This window comes from Coregonus lavaretus, assembly GCF_964263955.1.
Source record: "Coregonus lavaretus genome assembly, chromosome: 27".
NCBI lineage: Eukaryota > Metazoa > Chordata > Actinopteri > Salmoniformes > Salmonidae > Coregonus > Coregonus lavaretus.
In genome coordinates, this window is record NC_140014.1 from 42,231,617 (window position 1) to 42,248,225 (window position 16,609).

Consider the following 16,609-nt stretch of genomic DNA (forward strand, 5'->3'; position numbering starts at 1 on the left):
TACCTAAGGGAAACTTCACCCCGGATGGAGCAAGCCCCTTCCCTCCCTCACACTTTGTCTCAGTTGGACTTGCTTCCCACGCAGAAAACACTCTCCAGGTTTACAAAGAGGGAGAGAAATGTGTTTTTATTTTTCTTGTTGTTATTGTTTTTCTTCATAAAATGAATAAAGCTAACATATTTTATTATACAGAACAAAAAAAGGTATTTTTCTTCACCTGATAAAAAAAAAAAAGAAACAACAATTGAAATAAAGACAAAATTGCTATACTTGGTCCTTAATTTACACTCCTTCCTACTTTGCTAAGTACACACTGACATGAATAACCACTGATGTTTATTGTGTCTGTGATGAAGCAATATATGACATTCAAAATGAACAGCCTCAGCAAAAGTATGACGTGGTGAAGTGATGCTGCAGATTCATAAGAGAAGATCAAGCTGGAAAGTAGCTTTAGGTGCAAGTGTAATATGGTTCAATATAGATGAATGGTAGCTTAGCTTAGCGTAGATTGGCTAAAGGGCAATGCTGAGGATACAAGGGGAATACGCTATATCATATTCTGACATTTCAGCCCAGGAGGTTTTGTACCCAAGCTCAATGCACCCTTCTAGCAAGAAGTAGTTATACTACCTTGTGTTTGAGAAGAATCCTGTTCCTATACAGCGTTTTCTTTGGGGCCACTGGCTCTGGTCGTCTGCCAGAGGAAGATGGGATGGAGGATGGAAGAATGAATTCAGAGGCTGATAGAGAAGAAGATGAGGTTGGGGGAAGAGCTTATTCATTTCTTTGATTCACTTACATATTTATGTTGGATTCTGTAATCAAACTTACAGTATATGGACAATGGAATAAATTAAATAAGTGGGATGGCACGTTATTTAGATCAATGTTCTTTACAGAAACACGTAGATAATGTGGGGCTTTTTTTTTTTTTTTACATAACATGTGGCTAAAGTAATATGCCAACAGATCTCATACATATTACCAATAATTCATCACAGCCACAGCCAAAATCTGCCACTGTTGTCACTCCACATGCGGAACTTAAAATGGGAGTTTATGAAACATCCGGGAATTATAGTGAGTAGGACTACTCTCGGAAGTGCGTCCGACGGAATTCACCTTCCGGAGTGAACAACAAGTAACATGGGGTTGTAGAGTTTATCTGGGTCGAATAATCATGTTGACCTTCAAAGCGTTACAGAGGAACAAAACCCTTAAATATGGCGTTCCCATGTTGGTGAGTCATAGGTTTGATACCGTCTTTTCAGTTTCGTGACAGACTTTTGCTTTCTAGAGAGAGGGTAGCTAGCTTAGCTATCAGTGGCTATTAGCTTATCAGCTAACGTTAGCTAAAGTTGGCTACATCCACTAGATAGCAGCTTGATCATTAACATCAACACGTAGGCTACAAACATGAACAGCGAATTTTCAACTAGCCCTCTGAGACTGACAAAATAAAAGCCACTCTCCAAACAATTAAAGTACAAGTGAACTGAGACATCTTCAACAGAGAGTTAACTAGAAGCACTAATAAGTCATCCATCCTCTGTATCCGTCCTCTGTTTGAACACCTAAATGCACATTCATCCTTGACGGCATACTTGTTAGTTTCAATAGTTAGTGCAGTCAGAGATCGTATGACTGTCCAGTCTGTGCTTGTATATTGATGACAATGCCTCGTTATGAAACCAATTTATGACGTCTGGATTCTGTTTCTAAGTTGCTGGTAGTGGGAGGTTCCTTTGGGCTCCGGGAGTTCACACAGATCCGCTACGACGCTCAGAAGATCAGGAAGAAGGTACAGCAGCTGATCCAGCATAATGAAATCAACACCGTGTGCTCTGAAATGTATGAAAGACTGCCTTAGGCACCGAGCGCAGACAGATAGGACCAACAGGACAGACAGACGGGCAGTGAGAGACATCCTGAGGCGCTGAGGGTTATACCTCCTTTCCAGTCCTAAGAGGTTATTTGATTCCTCAGCAAATATCTTTATTTTCTTGCGGTATTTATAATATCATTTTTTACTACACACTGCAGTATATCATTTTACTCTTTCAAATGTATGTATGTATGCATGCGCGCGTGCGTGTGTGTGAACATTTGACTGATGATTTGACGGCACAGTGGCACTGACGCTGAGTGTGTGGATGTAGCGCCACCCTGTGGACAGATGGAGTACTGCTCATGAGTCAGTCACGACGCAGGTACACTAGAACCTTTACGTGTCAAAATAGCACGATGTATTCAGTGCTGCCCTCTAGGACTGAAATCTGTACATTATGTGACAGAATCATCATACCTCTACGCAGCTGTATATTCTATATACCACCTACCACTAACTAGTATCTTTGATGACAAAAAAAATACAGTGCTCTTATATGAATAGCTATGACCTAGATACAATGACATCACTGTCTAGTTTTGAACCCTGATCTGAGGGGGTGGGGGGAGGGGGGGGGTGAGAGTGAGAGAGAGACCGTGTGAGAGTGAAATCCCAAATGACCCCCTATTCTCAGGATCTCAAATGACCCCTTATTCCCTGGATCTCAAATGACTATATAGTGCGGTACTTTTGACCAGGGCTCATAGGGAATAGGGTGCCATTTGGGATGCATCCTAGGGCTGGAGCTAGGGAGGACATCAAGCCTGTCTGTTCCATGCAGTTGACTCCTCTCCTCTTGTCTTGTGTTAGGGGGGCCTGGGGCTGATGTACTAGGGCTGGGCCTCTCCTCTTGTCTTGTGTTAGGGGGGCCTGGGGCTGATGTACTAGGGCTGGGCCTCTCCTCTTGTCTTGTGTTAGGGGGGCCTGGGGCTGATGTACTAGGGCTGGGCCTCTCCTCTTGTCTTGTGTTAGGGGGGCCTGGGGCTGATGTACTAGGGCTGGGCCTCTCCTCTTGTCTTGTGTTAGGGGGGCCTGGGGCTGATGTACTAGGGCTGGGCCATGAGGGAAAAAATACAGATTGTGATAAATTAATGTGATGATTAGTAGAACAATATATTTATAACATTAATGTGCACTACAGTTTATAACATTAATGTACACCACAGTTTATAACATTAACGTGCACCACAGTTTATAACATTAATGTACACCACAGTTTATAACATTAATGTGCACCACAGTTTATAACATTAACGTGCACCACAGTTTATAACATTAATGTGCACCACAGTTTATAACATTAACGTGCACCACAGTTTATAACATTAACGTGCACCACAGTTTATAACATTAACGTGCACCACAGTTTATAACATTAACGTGTACCACAGTTTATAACAATAACGTACACCACAGTTTATAACATTAATGTGCACCACAGTTTATAACATGAATGTGCACCACAGTTTATAACATTAACGTGCACCACAGTTTATAACATTAATGTGCACCACAGTTTATAACATTAACGTGCACCACAGTTTATAACATTAACGTGTACCACAGTTTATAACATTAACGTGCACCACAGTTTATAACATTAACGTGTACCACAGTTTATAACATTAACGTGCACCACAGTTTATAACATTAACGTGCACCACAGTTTATAACATTAACGTGTACCACAGTTTATAACATTAACGTGCACCACAGTTTATAACATTAACGTGTACCACAGTTTATAACATTAACGTGCACCACAGTTTATAACATTAACGTGTACCACAGTTTATAACATTAACGTGCACCACAGTTTATAACATTAACGTGCACCACAGTTTATAACATTAATGTGCACTACAGTTTATAACATTAATGTACACCACAGTTTATAACATTAACGTGCACCACAGTTTATAACATTAATGTACACCACAGTTTATAACATTAATGTGCACCACAGTTTATAACATTAACGTGCACCACAGTTTATAACATTAATGTGCACCACAGTTTATAACATTAACGTGCACCACAGTTTATAACATTAACGTGTACCACAGTTTATAACAATAACGTACACCACAGTTTATAACATTAATGTGCACCACAGTTTATAACATGAATGTGCACCACAGTTTATAACATTAACGTGCACCACAGTTTATAACATCAATGTGCACCACAGTTTATAACATTAACGTGCACCACAGTTTATAACATTAACGTGTACCACAGTTTATAACATTAACGTGCACCACAGTTTATAACATTAACGTGTACCACAGTTTATAACATTAATGTACACCACAGTTTATAACATTAATGTACACCACAGTTTATAACATTAATGTGCACCACAGTTTATAACATTAACGTGCACCACAGTTTATAACATTAACGTGCACCACAGTTTATAATATTAACGTGCACCACAGTTTATAACATTAATGTGCACCACAGTTTATAACATTAATGTACACCACAGTTTATAACATTAATGTGCACCACAGTTTATAACATTAATGTGCACCACAGTTTATAACATTAACGTGTACCACAGTTTATAACATTAACGTGCACCACAGTTTATAACATTAACGTGTACCACAGTTTATAACATTAATGTACACCACAGTTTAACATTAATGTACACCACAGTTTATAACATTAACGTGCACCACAGTTTATAACATTAATGTACACCACAGTTTATAACATGAATGTGCACCACAGTTTATAACATTAACGTGCACCACAGTTTATAACATTAATGTACACCACAGTTTATAACATGAATGTGCACCACAGTTTATAACATTAACGTGCACCACAGTTTATAACATTAACGTGCACCACAGTTTATAACATTAATGTACACCACAGTTTATAACATGAATGTGCACCACAGTTTATAACATTAACGTGCACCACAGTTTATAACATTAACGTGTACCACAGTTTATAACATTAACGTGCACCACAGTTTATAACATTAACGTACACCACAGTTTATAACATTAACGTGTACCACAGTTTATAATATTAACGTGTACCACAGTTTATAACATTAACGTACACCACAGTTTAACATTAATGTGCACCACAGTTTATAACATTAACGTGCACCACAGTTTATAACATTAACGTGCACCACAGTTTATAACATTAATGTGCACCACAGTTTATAACAATAACGTACACCACAGTTTATAACAATAACGTACACCACAGTTTATAACATTAATGTGCACCACAGTTTATAACATTAACGTGCACCACAGTTTATAACATTAACGTGCACCACAGTTTATAACATTAACGTACACCACAGTTTATAACATTAACGTGCACCACAGTTTGTAACATTAACGTGCACCACAGTTTATAACATTAATGTGCACCACAGTTTATAACATTAACGTGCACCACAGTTTATAACATTAACGTACACCACAGTTTATAACATTAACGTGCACCACAGTTTATAACATTAACATACACCACAGTTTATAACATTAACGTGCACCACAGTTTATAACATTAATGTGCACCACAGTTTATAACATTAACGTGCACCACAGTTTATAACAATAACGTACACCACAGTTTATAACATTAATGTGCACCACAGTTTATAACATTAACGTACACCACAGTTTATAACATTAATGTGCACCACAGTTTATAACATTAATGTACACCACAGTTTATAACATTAATGTACACCACAGTTTATAACATTAACGTGTACCACAGTTTATAACATTAATGTGCACCACAGTTTATAACATTAACGTGCACCACAGTTTATAACATTAACGTGCACCACAGTTTATAACATTAACGTACACCACAGTTTATAACATTAACGTGCACCACAGTTTATAACATTAACGTACACCACAGTTTATAACATTAACGTGCACCACAGTTTATAACATTAACGTGCACCACAGTTTATAACATTAACGTGCACCACAGTTTATAACATTAACGTGCACCACAGTTTATAACATTAATGTACACCACAGTTTATAACATTAACGTACACCACAGTTTATAACATTAACGTACACCACAGTTTATAACATTAACGTGCACCACAGTTTATAACATTAATGTACACCACAGTTTATAACATTAACATGCACCACAGTTTATAACATTAATGTGCACCACAGTTTATAACATTAACGTGCACCACAGTTTATAACATTAACGTGCACCACAGTTTATAACATTAATGTACACCACAGTTTATAACATTAACGTGCACCACAGTTTATAACATTAACGTGCACCACAGTTTATAACATTAACGTGCACCACAGTTTATAACATTAACGTGCACCACAGTTTATAACATTAACGTACACCACAGTTTATAACATTAATGTACACCACAGTTTATAACATTAATGTACACCACCATTTATAACATTAATGTGCACCACAGTTTATAACATTAATGTACACCACAGGTTTTTATTTATTTTTTATGACCCTTTCAACTACCACTTCTAGTTTGATGGTTTTAGCCATCAACTGTCCCATTTAACAATCACCTATATTGGCAAATGAACGAAATCAGCAAAATGGTCGGTGGCGGATCATTTTTCGGTTTTATTGTCCCTGTTCTATGATACACCCTCAGCAGTGACAGTCTCCCCCTTAACCCTGGTCCTCAGCAGTGACAGTCTCCCTCTCAACCCTGGTCCTCAGCAGTGACAGTCTCCCTCTCAACCCTGGTCCTCAGCAGTGACAGTCTCCCTCTCAACCCTGGTCCTCAGCAGTGACAGTCTCCCTCTCAACCCTGGTCCTCAGCAGTGACAGTCTCCCCCTTAACCCTGGTCCTCAGCAGTGACAGTCTCCCTCTCAACCCTGGTCCTCAGCAGTGACAGTCTCCCCCTTAGCCCTGGTCCTCAGCAGTGACAGTCTCCCCCTTAGCCCTGGTCCTCAGCAGTGACAGTCTCCCCCTTAGCCCTGGTCCTCAGCAGTGACAGTCTCCCCCTTAGCCCTGGTCCTCAGCAGTGACAGTCTCCCTCTCAACCCTGGTCCTCAGCAGTGACAGTCTCCCCCTTAGCCCTGGTCCTCAGCAGTGACAGTCTCCCCCTTAACCCTGGTCCTCAGCAGTGACAGTCTCCCCCTTAACCCTGGTCCTCAGCAGTGACAGTCTCCCCCTTAACCCTGGTCCTCAGCAGTGACAGTCTCCCCCTTAACCCTGGTCCTCAGCAGTGACAGTCTCCCCCTTAACCCTGGTCCTCAGCAGTGACAGTCTCCCCCTTAACCCTGGTCCTCAGCAGTGACAGTCTCCCCCTTAACCCTGGTCCTCAGCAGTGACAGTCTCCCCCTTAACCCTGGTCCTCAGCAGTGACAGTCTCCCCCTTAACCCTGGTCCTCAGCAGTGACAGTCTCCCTCTCAACCCTGGTCCTCAGCAGTGACAGTCTCCCTCTCAACCCTGGTCCTCAGCAGTGACAGTCTCCCTCTTAACCCTGGTCCTCAGCAGTGACAGTCTCCCTCTTAACCCTGGTCCTCAGCAGTGACAGTCTCCCCCTCAACCCTGGTCCTCAGCAGTGACAGTCTCCCTCTCAACCCTGGTCCTCAGCAGTGACAGTCTCCCTCTCAACCCTGGTCCTCAGCAGTGACAGTCTCCCTCTCAACCCTGGTCCTCAGCAGTGACAGTCTCCCTCTCAACCCTGGTCCTCAGCAGTGACAGTCTCCCTCTTAACCCTGGTCCTTAGCAGTGACAGTCTCCCCCTTAACCCTGGTCCTCAGCAGTGACAGTCTCCCTCTCAACCCTGGTCCTCAGCAGTGACAGTCTCCCCCTTAACCCTGGTCCTCAGCAGTGACAGTCTCCCCCTTAGCCCTGGTCCTCAGCAGTAACAGTCTCCCTCTCAACCCTGGTCCTCAGCAGTGACAGTCTCCCTCTCAACCCTGGTCCTCAGCAGTGACAGTCTCCCTCTCAACCCTGGTCCTCAGCAGTGACAGTCTCCCTCTTAACCCTGGTCCTCAGCAGTGACAGTCTCCCTCTCAACCCTGGTCCTCAGCAGTGACAGTCTCCCTCTTAACCCTGGTCCTCAGCAGTGACAGTCTCCCTCTTAGCCCTGGTCCTCAGCAGTGACAGTCTCCCCCTTAACCCTGGTCCTCAGCAGTGACAGTCTCCCCCTTAACCCTGGTCCTCAGCAGTGACAGTCTCCCCCTTAACCCTGGTCCTCAGCAGTGACAGTCTCCCCCTTAACCCTGGTCCTCAGCAGTGACAGTCTCCCCCTTAACCCTGGTCCTCAGCAGTGACAGTCTCCCCCTTAACCCTGGTCCTCAGCAGTGACTGTCTCCCTCTCAACCCTGGTCCTCAGCAGTGACAGTCTCCCTCTTAACCCTGGTCCTCAGCAGTGACAGTCTCCCTCTCAACCCTGGTCCTCAGCAGTGACAGTCTCCCTCTTAACCCTGGTCCTCAGCAGTGACAGTCTCCCTCTTAGCCCTGGTCCTCAGCAGTGACAGTCTCCCCCTTAACCCTGGTCCTCAGCAGTGACAGTCTCCCCCTTAACCCTGGTCCTCAGCAGTGACAGTCTCCCCCTTAACCCTGGTCCTCAGCAGTGACAGTCTCCCCCTTAACCCTGGTCCTCAGCAGTGACAGTCTCCCCCTTAACCCTGGTCCTCAGCAGTGACAGTCTCCCCCTTAACCCTGGTCCTCAGCAGTGACAGTCTCCCCCTTAGCCCTGGTCCTCAGCAGTGACAGTCTCCCTATTAGCCCTGGTCCTCAGCAGTGACAGTCTCCCCCTTAACCCTGGTCCTCAGCAGTGACAGTCTCCCCCTTAACCCTGGTCCTCAGCAGTGACAGTCTCCCCCTTAACCCTGGTCCTCAGCAGTGACAGTCTCCCCCTTAACCCTGGTCCTTAGCAGTGACAGTCTCCCCCTTAGCCCTGGTCCTCAGCAGGGACAGTCTCCCCCTTAACCCTGGTCCTCAGCAGTGACAGTCTCCCCCTTAACCCTGGTCCTCAGCAGTGACAGTCTCCCCCTTAACCCTGGTCCTTAGCAGTGACAGTCTCCCCCTTAACCCTGGTCCTCAGCAGTGACAGTCTCCCCCTTAACCCTGGTCCTCAGCAGTGACAGTCTCCCCCTTAACCCTGGTCCTCAGCAGGGACAGTCTCCCCCTTAACCCTGGTCCTCAGCAGTGACAGTCTCCCCCTTAACCCTGGTCCTTAGCAGTGACAGTCTCCCCCTTAGCCCTGGTCCTCAGCAGGGACAGTCTCCCCCTTAACCCTGGTCCTCAGCAGTGACAGTCTCCCCCTTAACCCTGGTCCTCAGCAGTGACAGTCTCCCCCTTAACCCTGGTCCTCAGCAGTGACAGTCTCCCCCTTAACCCTGGTCCTTAGCAGTGACAGTCTCCCCCTTAGCCCTGGTCCTCAGCAGTGACAGTCTCCCCCTTAGCCCTGGTCCTCAGCAGTGACAGTCTCCCCCTTAACCCTGGTCCTCAGCAGTGACAGTCTCCCCCTTAGCCCTGGTCCTTAGCAGTGACAGTCTCCCCCTTAGCCCTGGTCCTCAGCAGTGACAGTCTCCCCCTTAACCCTGGTCCTCAGCAGTGACAGTCTCCCCCTTAACCCTGGTCCTCAGCAGTGACAGTCTCCCCCTTAGCCCCGGTCCTCAGCAGTGACAGTCTCCCCCTTAACCCTGGTCCTCAGCAGTGACAGTCTCCCCCTTAACCCTGGTCCTCAGCAGTGACAGTCTCCCCCTTAACCCTGGTCCTCAGCAGTGACAGTCTCCCCCTTAACCCTGGTCCTCAGCAGTGACAGTCTCCCCCTTAGCCCTGGTCCTCAGCAGTGACAGTCTCCCTCTTAGCCCTGGTCCTCAGCAGTGACAGTCTCCCCCTTAGCCCTGGTCCTCAGCAGTGACAGTCTCCCCCTTAACCCTGGTCCTCAGCAGTGACAGTCTCCCCCTTAGCCCTGGTCCTCAGCAGTGACAGTCTCCCTCTCAACCCTGGTCCTCAGCAGTGACAGTCTCCCCCTTAACCCTGGTCCTCAGCAGTGACAGTCTCCCCCTTAACCCTGGTCCTCAGCAGTGACAGTCTCCCCCTTAACCCTGGTCCTCAGCAGTGACAGTCTCCCCCTTAGCCCTGGTCCTCAGCAGTGACAGTCTCCCTCTTAGCCCTGGTCCTCAGCAGTGACAGTCTCCCCCTTAGCCCTGGTCCTCAGCAGTGACAGTCTCCCCCTTAACCCTGGTCCTCAGCAGTGACAGTCTCCCCCTTAGCCCTGGTCCTCAGCAGTGACAGTCTCCCTCTTAGCCCTGGTCCTCAGCAGTGACAGTCTCCCCCTTAACCCTGGTCCTCAGCAGTGACAGTCTCCCCCTTAGCCCTGGTCCTCAGCAGTGACAGTCTCCCTCTTAGCCCTGGTCCTCAGCAGTGACAGTCTCCCCCTTAACCCTGGTCCTCAGCAGTGACAGTCTCCCCCTTAACCCTGGTCCTCAGCAGTGACAGTCTCCCCCTTAACCCTGGTCCTTAGCAGTGACAGTCTCCCCCTTAGCCCTGGTCCTCAGCAGGGACAGTCTCCCCCTTAACCCTGGTCCTCAGCAGTGACAGTCTCCCCCTTAACCCTGGTCCTCAGCAGTGACAGTCTCCCCCTTAACCCTGGTCCTCAGCAGTGACAGTCTCCCCCTTAACCCTGGTCCTCAGCAGTGACAGTCTCCCCCTTAACCCTGGTCCTCAGCAGTGACAGTCTCCCCCTTAACCCTGGTCCTCAGCAGTGACAGTCTCCCCCTTAACCCTGGTCCTTAGCAGTGACAGTCTCCCCCTTAGCCCTGGTCCTCAGCAGGGACAGTCTCCCCCTTAACCCTGGTCCTCAGCAGTGACAGTCTCCCCCTTAACCCTGGTCCTCAGCAGTGACAGTCTCCCCCTTAACCCTGGTCCTTAGCAGTGACAGTCTCCCCCTTAGCCCTGGTCCTCAGCAGTGACAGTCTCCCCCTTAGCCCTGGTCCTCAGCAGTGACAGTCTCCCCCTTAACCCTGGTCCTCAGCAGTGACAGTCTCCCCCTTAGCCCTGGTCCTTAGCAGTGACAGTCTCCCCCTTAGCCCTGGTCCTCAGCAGTGACAGTCTCCCCCTTAACCCTGGTCCTCAGCAGTGACAGTCTCCCCCTTAACCCTGGTCCTCAGCAGTGACAGTCTCCCCCTTAACCCTGGTCCTCAGCAGTGACAGTCTCCCCTTTAACCCTGGTCCTCAGCAGTGACAGTCTCCCCCTTAGCCCTGGTCCTTAGCAGTGACAGTCTCCCCCTTAGCCCTGGTCCTCAGCAGTGACAGTCTCCCCCTTAACCCTGGTCCTCAGCAGTGACAGTCTCCCTCTTAGCCCTGGTCCTCAGCAGGGACAGTCTCCCCCTTAACCCTGGTCCTCAGCAGTGACAGTCTCCCCCTTAACCCTGGTCCTCAGCAGTGACAGTCTCCCTCTTAACCCTGGTCCTCAGCAGTGACAGTCTCCCTCTTAGCCCTGGTCCTCAGCAGTGACAGTCTCCCCCTTAGCCCTGGTCCTCAGCAGTGACAGTCTCCCCCTTAGCCCTGGTCCTCAGCAGTGACAGTCTCCCTCTTAACCCTGGTCCTCAGCAGTGACAGTCTCCCTCTTAACCCTGGTCCTCAGCAGTGACAGTCTCCCCCTTAACCCTGGTCCTCAGCAGTGACAGTCTCCCCCTTAACCCTGGTCCTCAGCAGTGACAGTCTCCCTCTTAACCCTGGTCCTCAGCAGTGACAGTCTCCCCCTTAACCCTGGTCCTCAGCAGTGACAGTCTCCCTCTCAACCCTGGTCCTCAGCAGTGACAGTCTCCCCCTTAGCCCTGGTCCTCAGCAGTGACAGTCTCCCTCTCAACCCTGGTCCTCAGCAGTGACAGTCTCCCTCTCAACCCTGGTCCTCAGCAGTGACAGTCTCCCTCTTAACCCTGGTCCTCAGCAGGGACAGTCTCCCTCTCAACCCTGGTCCTCAGCAGTGACTGCTGCTGCTGTGATTATGTGTGTTTTAAGTTTGTGTGAGTGTGTTTGTGTAGTGTGTGTGTGTGTGTGTGCGTGAGATAAATAATCGTATATGCATACCTAGGCCTGGCCAAATAGCCGCGGGTCGGAGTCAGTGCGTCTATGTAGTGAAAATAATCACTTCCCATGTTAACTAGAGGACACACTCAGCCGCTGTACACTACGTCACTAACCACTCCATCTTCCCTCCCAGATAGTGACCTAGTTAAGTCTTACAGCCACTGACTGTGTCTCTATGACCCAATTAGAGCTCTTCCTCGTTGACTCGTTCTATTTATCCCCCCCAGACCAACATGGTTTGTGTCCCAAATGGCACCCTGTTTCCCATGTCAGGGGTGTCAAAACTCATTCCACAGAGGGCCTAGTGTCTGCTGGTTTTGGGGTTTTTCCTTTCAATGAAGACCTAGACAACCAGGTGAGGGGAGTTCCTTACTAATCAGTGACCTTAATTCATCAATCAAGTACAAGGGAGGAGTGAAAACCTGCAGACACTCGACCCGCCGTGGGATGAGTTTGACACCTGGCCTATGTAGTGCACTATTTTTAACCAGAGCCCTATATAGGGAATACAATGCCATTTGGGACTCATCTCCTGGTCTCCTCTCAAGGTTTCTCCCCTCCCACACCTCCTGGTCTCCTCTCAAGGTTTCTCCCCTCCCACACCTCCTGGTCTCCTCTCAAGGTTTCTCCCCTCCCACACCTCCTGGTCTCCTCTCAAGGTTTCTCCCCTTCCACACCTCCTGGTCTCCTCTCAAGGTTTCTCCCCTTCCACACCTCCTGGTCTCCTCTCAAGGTTTCTCCCCTCTCACACCTCCTGGTCTCCTCTCAAGGTTTCTCCCCTCCTGGTCTCCTCTCAAGGTTTCTCCCCTTCCACACCTCCTGGTCTCCTCTCAAGGTTTCTCCCCTCTCACACCTCCTGGTCTCCTCTCAAGGTTTCTCCCCTCCCACACCTCCTGGTCTCCTCTCAAGGTTTCTCCCCTCCCACACCTCCTGGTCTCCTCTCAAGGTTTCTCCCCTCCCACACCTCCTGGTCTCCTCTCAAGGTTTCTCCCCTTCCACACCTCCTGGTCTCCTCTTAAGGTTTCTTCCCTCTCACACCTCCTGGTCTCCTCTCAAGGTTTCTCCCCTTCCACACCTCCTGGTCTCCTCTCAAGGTTTCTCCCCTCCCACACCTCCTGGTCTCCTCTCAAGGTTTCTCCCCTCCTGGTCTCCTCTCAAGGTTTCTTCCCTCCCGCTGGGGTCTGGTGGACTTCGCTCAACCTTCTGGGGGTTTTAGTGTAATGTTTTGTTAAGTGCTCATTGTCAAAGTGCTACACAAATTAAATAATGATTGGCTTTATTTCAAAATCATTGTAATACACTACACCTAAGGAAAGACCGAAGGCCGAAGGGAGGAGGAGGGGGGGGGGGGGGGGGAGGGAGGGGGAGGAGGGGGGGGAGGAGGAGGGGGAGGGGGGGGGGGGGCAAGGGGGGAGGGGGAGGAGCGAGGAGGGGGGGAGCGAGGAGGAGGAGGAGGGGGGAGGAGCGAAGAGGAGGATGGGAGGAGGCTGCCTCTCATTTTGATTGGCAAGTGTTGGAACTCTGGAGCTTACTTGCTTCTTCTCCCCCCGATTGAGTTGAGAGCTGTGATTTATACCAGCTGTATCTTTCACAGAATGTTCATGATCTAATATACCATTTGTTCACCAAATCATATTTCTGTGATCTGTCTGTCTGTGTGTGAATAAGGAACTGCCTTGTGTGTGTGTGTGTGTGACTGTAACCATTCCTCTCCTCTCTCTCTCCTCCAGCTGGATCCAACCCTGGAGGCCAAGGTGAATCCCCAGAAACAGTCTGTAATCCTGGAGGAGGAGTATCAGGTAGGTGTCTGGGGGATGAGGGGAGTTGAGCTGTGCTTGTACTGACATGCTGTAGAATATTCTCTGACACCATCCTGGAAGACTCAAAGATATGATTTTTCCTTATCTTTAATTTCAAAATATGTGATCTACTAAAACCTCCCCTGGTGTTCTGTTGTCTACTAAAACTTCCCCTGGTGTTCTGTTGTCTACTAAAACCTCCCCTGGTGTTCTGTTATCTAGTAAAACCTCCCCTGGTGTTCTGTTATCTACTAAAACCTCCCCTGGTGTTCTGTTATCTACTAAAACCTCCCCTGGTGTTCTGTTATCTACTAAAACCTCCCCTGGTGTTCTGTTATCTACTAAAACCTCCCCTGGGGTTCTGTTATCTACTAAAACCTCCCCTGGTGTTCTGTTATCTACTAAAACCTCCCCTGGTGTTCTGTTATCTATTAAAACCTCCCCTGGGGTTCTGTTATCTACTAAAACCTCCCCTGGTGTTCTGTTATCTACTAAAATCTCCCCTGGTGTTCTGTTATCTACTAAAACCTCCCCTGGTGTTCTGTTATCTATTAAAACCTCCCCTGGTGTTCTGTTATCTACTAAAACCTCCCCTGGTGTTCTGTTATCTACTAAAACCTCCCCTGGTGTTCTGTTATCTACTAAAACCTCCCCTGGGGTTCTGTTATCTACTAAAACCTCCCCTGGTGTTCTGTTATCTACTAAAACCTCCCCTGGTGTTCTGTTATCTATTAAAACCTCCCCTGGGGTTCTGTTATCTACTAAAACCTCCCCTGGTGTTCTGTTATCTACTAAAATCTCCCCTGGTGTTCTGTTATCTACTAAAACCTCCCCTGGTGTTCTGTTATCTATTAAAACCTCCCCTGGTGTTCTGTTATCTACTAAAACCTCCCCTGGTGTTCTGTTATCTACTAAAACCTCCCCTGGTGTTCTGTTATCTACTATAACCTCCCCTGGTGTTCTGTTATCTACTAAAACCTCCCCTGGTGTTCTGTTATCTACTAAAACCTCCCCTGGTGTTCTGTTATCTACTAAAACCTCCCCTGGGGTTCTGTTATCTACTAAAACCTCCCCTGGTGTTCTGTTATCTACTAAAACCTCCCCTGGTGTTCTGTTATCTACTAAAACCTCCCCTGGTGTTCTGTTATCTACTAAAACCTCCCCTGGTGTTCTGTTATCTACTAAAACCTCCCCTGGTGTTCTGTTATCTACTAAAACCTCCCCTGGTGTTCTGTTATCTACTAAAACCTCCCCTGGTGTTCTGTTATCTACTAAAACCTCCCCTGGTGTTCTGTGTAGTCCTGATGTGTGGAGTAAAGACCTGCCCCTAACCCCATCCTGTTGTCTCTCTGTCCCAACAACAGAAGATGAAGGATGTCAACCTGGAGGCGTGGAGGAACATCAGAGGTCCTCGTCCCTGGGAAGACTCCAAGGAATACCAGGAGCAGCAACGGTCCAGACAGGGAAAGGCAGCGTGATGGAGATTGCCTTGGAATACCACTGACCAGCGGCTGTACAGTTTGCAACAGGATAGACTGGGGAAGATGGGAAGACACAGGGCCAAGTTAGCACCAAGACCACTGCAAGGCCAATGGCTTGAGGAATATAATATGTATTTATCGTGCAACTCGAAGTAACAAAACCTTTTGAGTAAATGAGAGTTTTGGAAGTGGATAGTTGAATCTGTGATGTAATTGTATGTAAACAACAAATGTACATGTAATATATGTTATTTAAAAAATGTAATGTTTTGAAATATGAGTCCGGTTCTTGTCTGTGTACAGCACCTCTCTTCTCCACTCTGATAGACAAACAGTTGTGCTATATCTCAATGTCATGACCAATATGGCCACTAGGTGGCAGAGGTGTGTATTGGTACCCACCCGTCCCTGGTACACATATGCCTCGCCAATTGTCATGATGAAAATATGAACCACTAGGCCTATGTGGAGCTGTGTGAAACTGGATATTTGGTATTTTCTTTCGCTTTCAGTTCCAACCAAATCAGAGAAGTATGTATGACGATGACATTTATATATTTGTGAGATGAGTCCACCTAGTGGACCCTTCACCTAGTGGACTCTTCACCCAGCACTAGGCTGTAAGACTCTTCACCCAGCACTAGGCTGTAAGACTCTTCACCCAGCACTAGGCTGTTGGTAAGACTCTTCACCCAGCACTAGGCTGTTGGTAAGACTCTTCACCCAGCACTAGGCTGTTGGTAAGACTCTTCACCCAGCACTAGGCTGTTGGTAAGACTCTTCACCCAGCACTAGTCTGTTGGTAAGACACTTCACCCAGCACTAGGCTGTTGGTAAGACTCTTCACCCAGCACTAGGCTGTTGGTAAGACTCTTCACCCAGCACTAGGCTGTTGGTAAGACTCTTCACCCAGCACTAGGCTGTTGGTAAGACTCTTCACCCAGCACTAGGCTGTTGGTAAGACTCTTCACCCAGCACTAGGCTGTTGGTAAGACTCTTCACCCAGCACTAGGCTGTTGGTAAGACTCTTCACCCAGCACTAGGCTGTTGGTAAGACTCTTCACCCAGCACTAGGCTGTAAGACTCTTGACCCAGCACTAGTCTGTAAGACTCTTCACCCAGCACTAGGCTGTAAGACTCTTCACCCAGCACTAGGCTGTTGGTAAGACTCTTCATCCAGCACTAGGCTGTTGGTAAGACTCTTCACCCAGCACTAGGCTGTTGGTAAGACTCTTCACCCAGCACTAGGCTGTAAGACTCTTCACCAGCACTAGGCTGTTGGTAAGACTCTTCACCCAGCACTAGGCTGTAAGACTCTTCACCCAGCACTAGGCTGTTGGTAAGACTCTTCACCCAGCACTAGGCTGT

The 16,609-nt window shown here is 47.6% G+C and overlaps 1 protein-coding gene across 1 annotated transcript; it reads left to right on the plus strand.

The window, feature by feature from the left end:
• Positions 1–1,120: 1,120 nt before the first annotated feature.
• Positions 1,121–15,945, plus strand: cox16 (cytochrome c oxidase assembly factor COX16). The gene is made up of 4 exons (XM_084144427.1): positions 1,121–1,243; positions 1,727–1,804; positions 13,692–13,760; positions 15,125–15,945. The coding sequence occupies exons 1-4, from the start codon at positions 1,184–1,186 to the stop codon at positions 15,236–15,238; spliced, it is 321 nt and encodes a 106-aa protein (XP_084000553.1). The 5' UTR covers positions 1,121–1,183; the 3' UTR covers positions 15,239–15,945.
• The last annotated feature ends 664 nt before the right edge of the window (positions 15,946–16,609 follow it).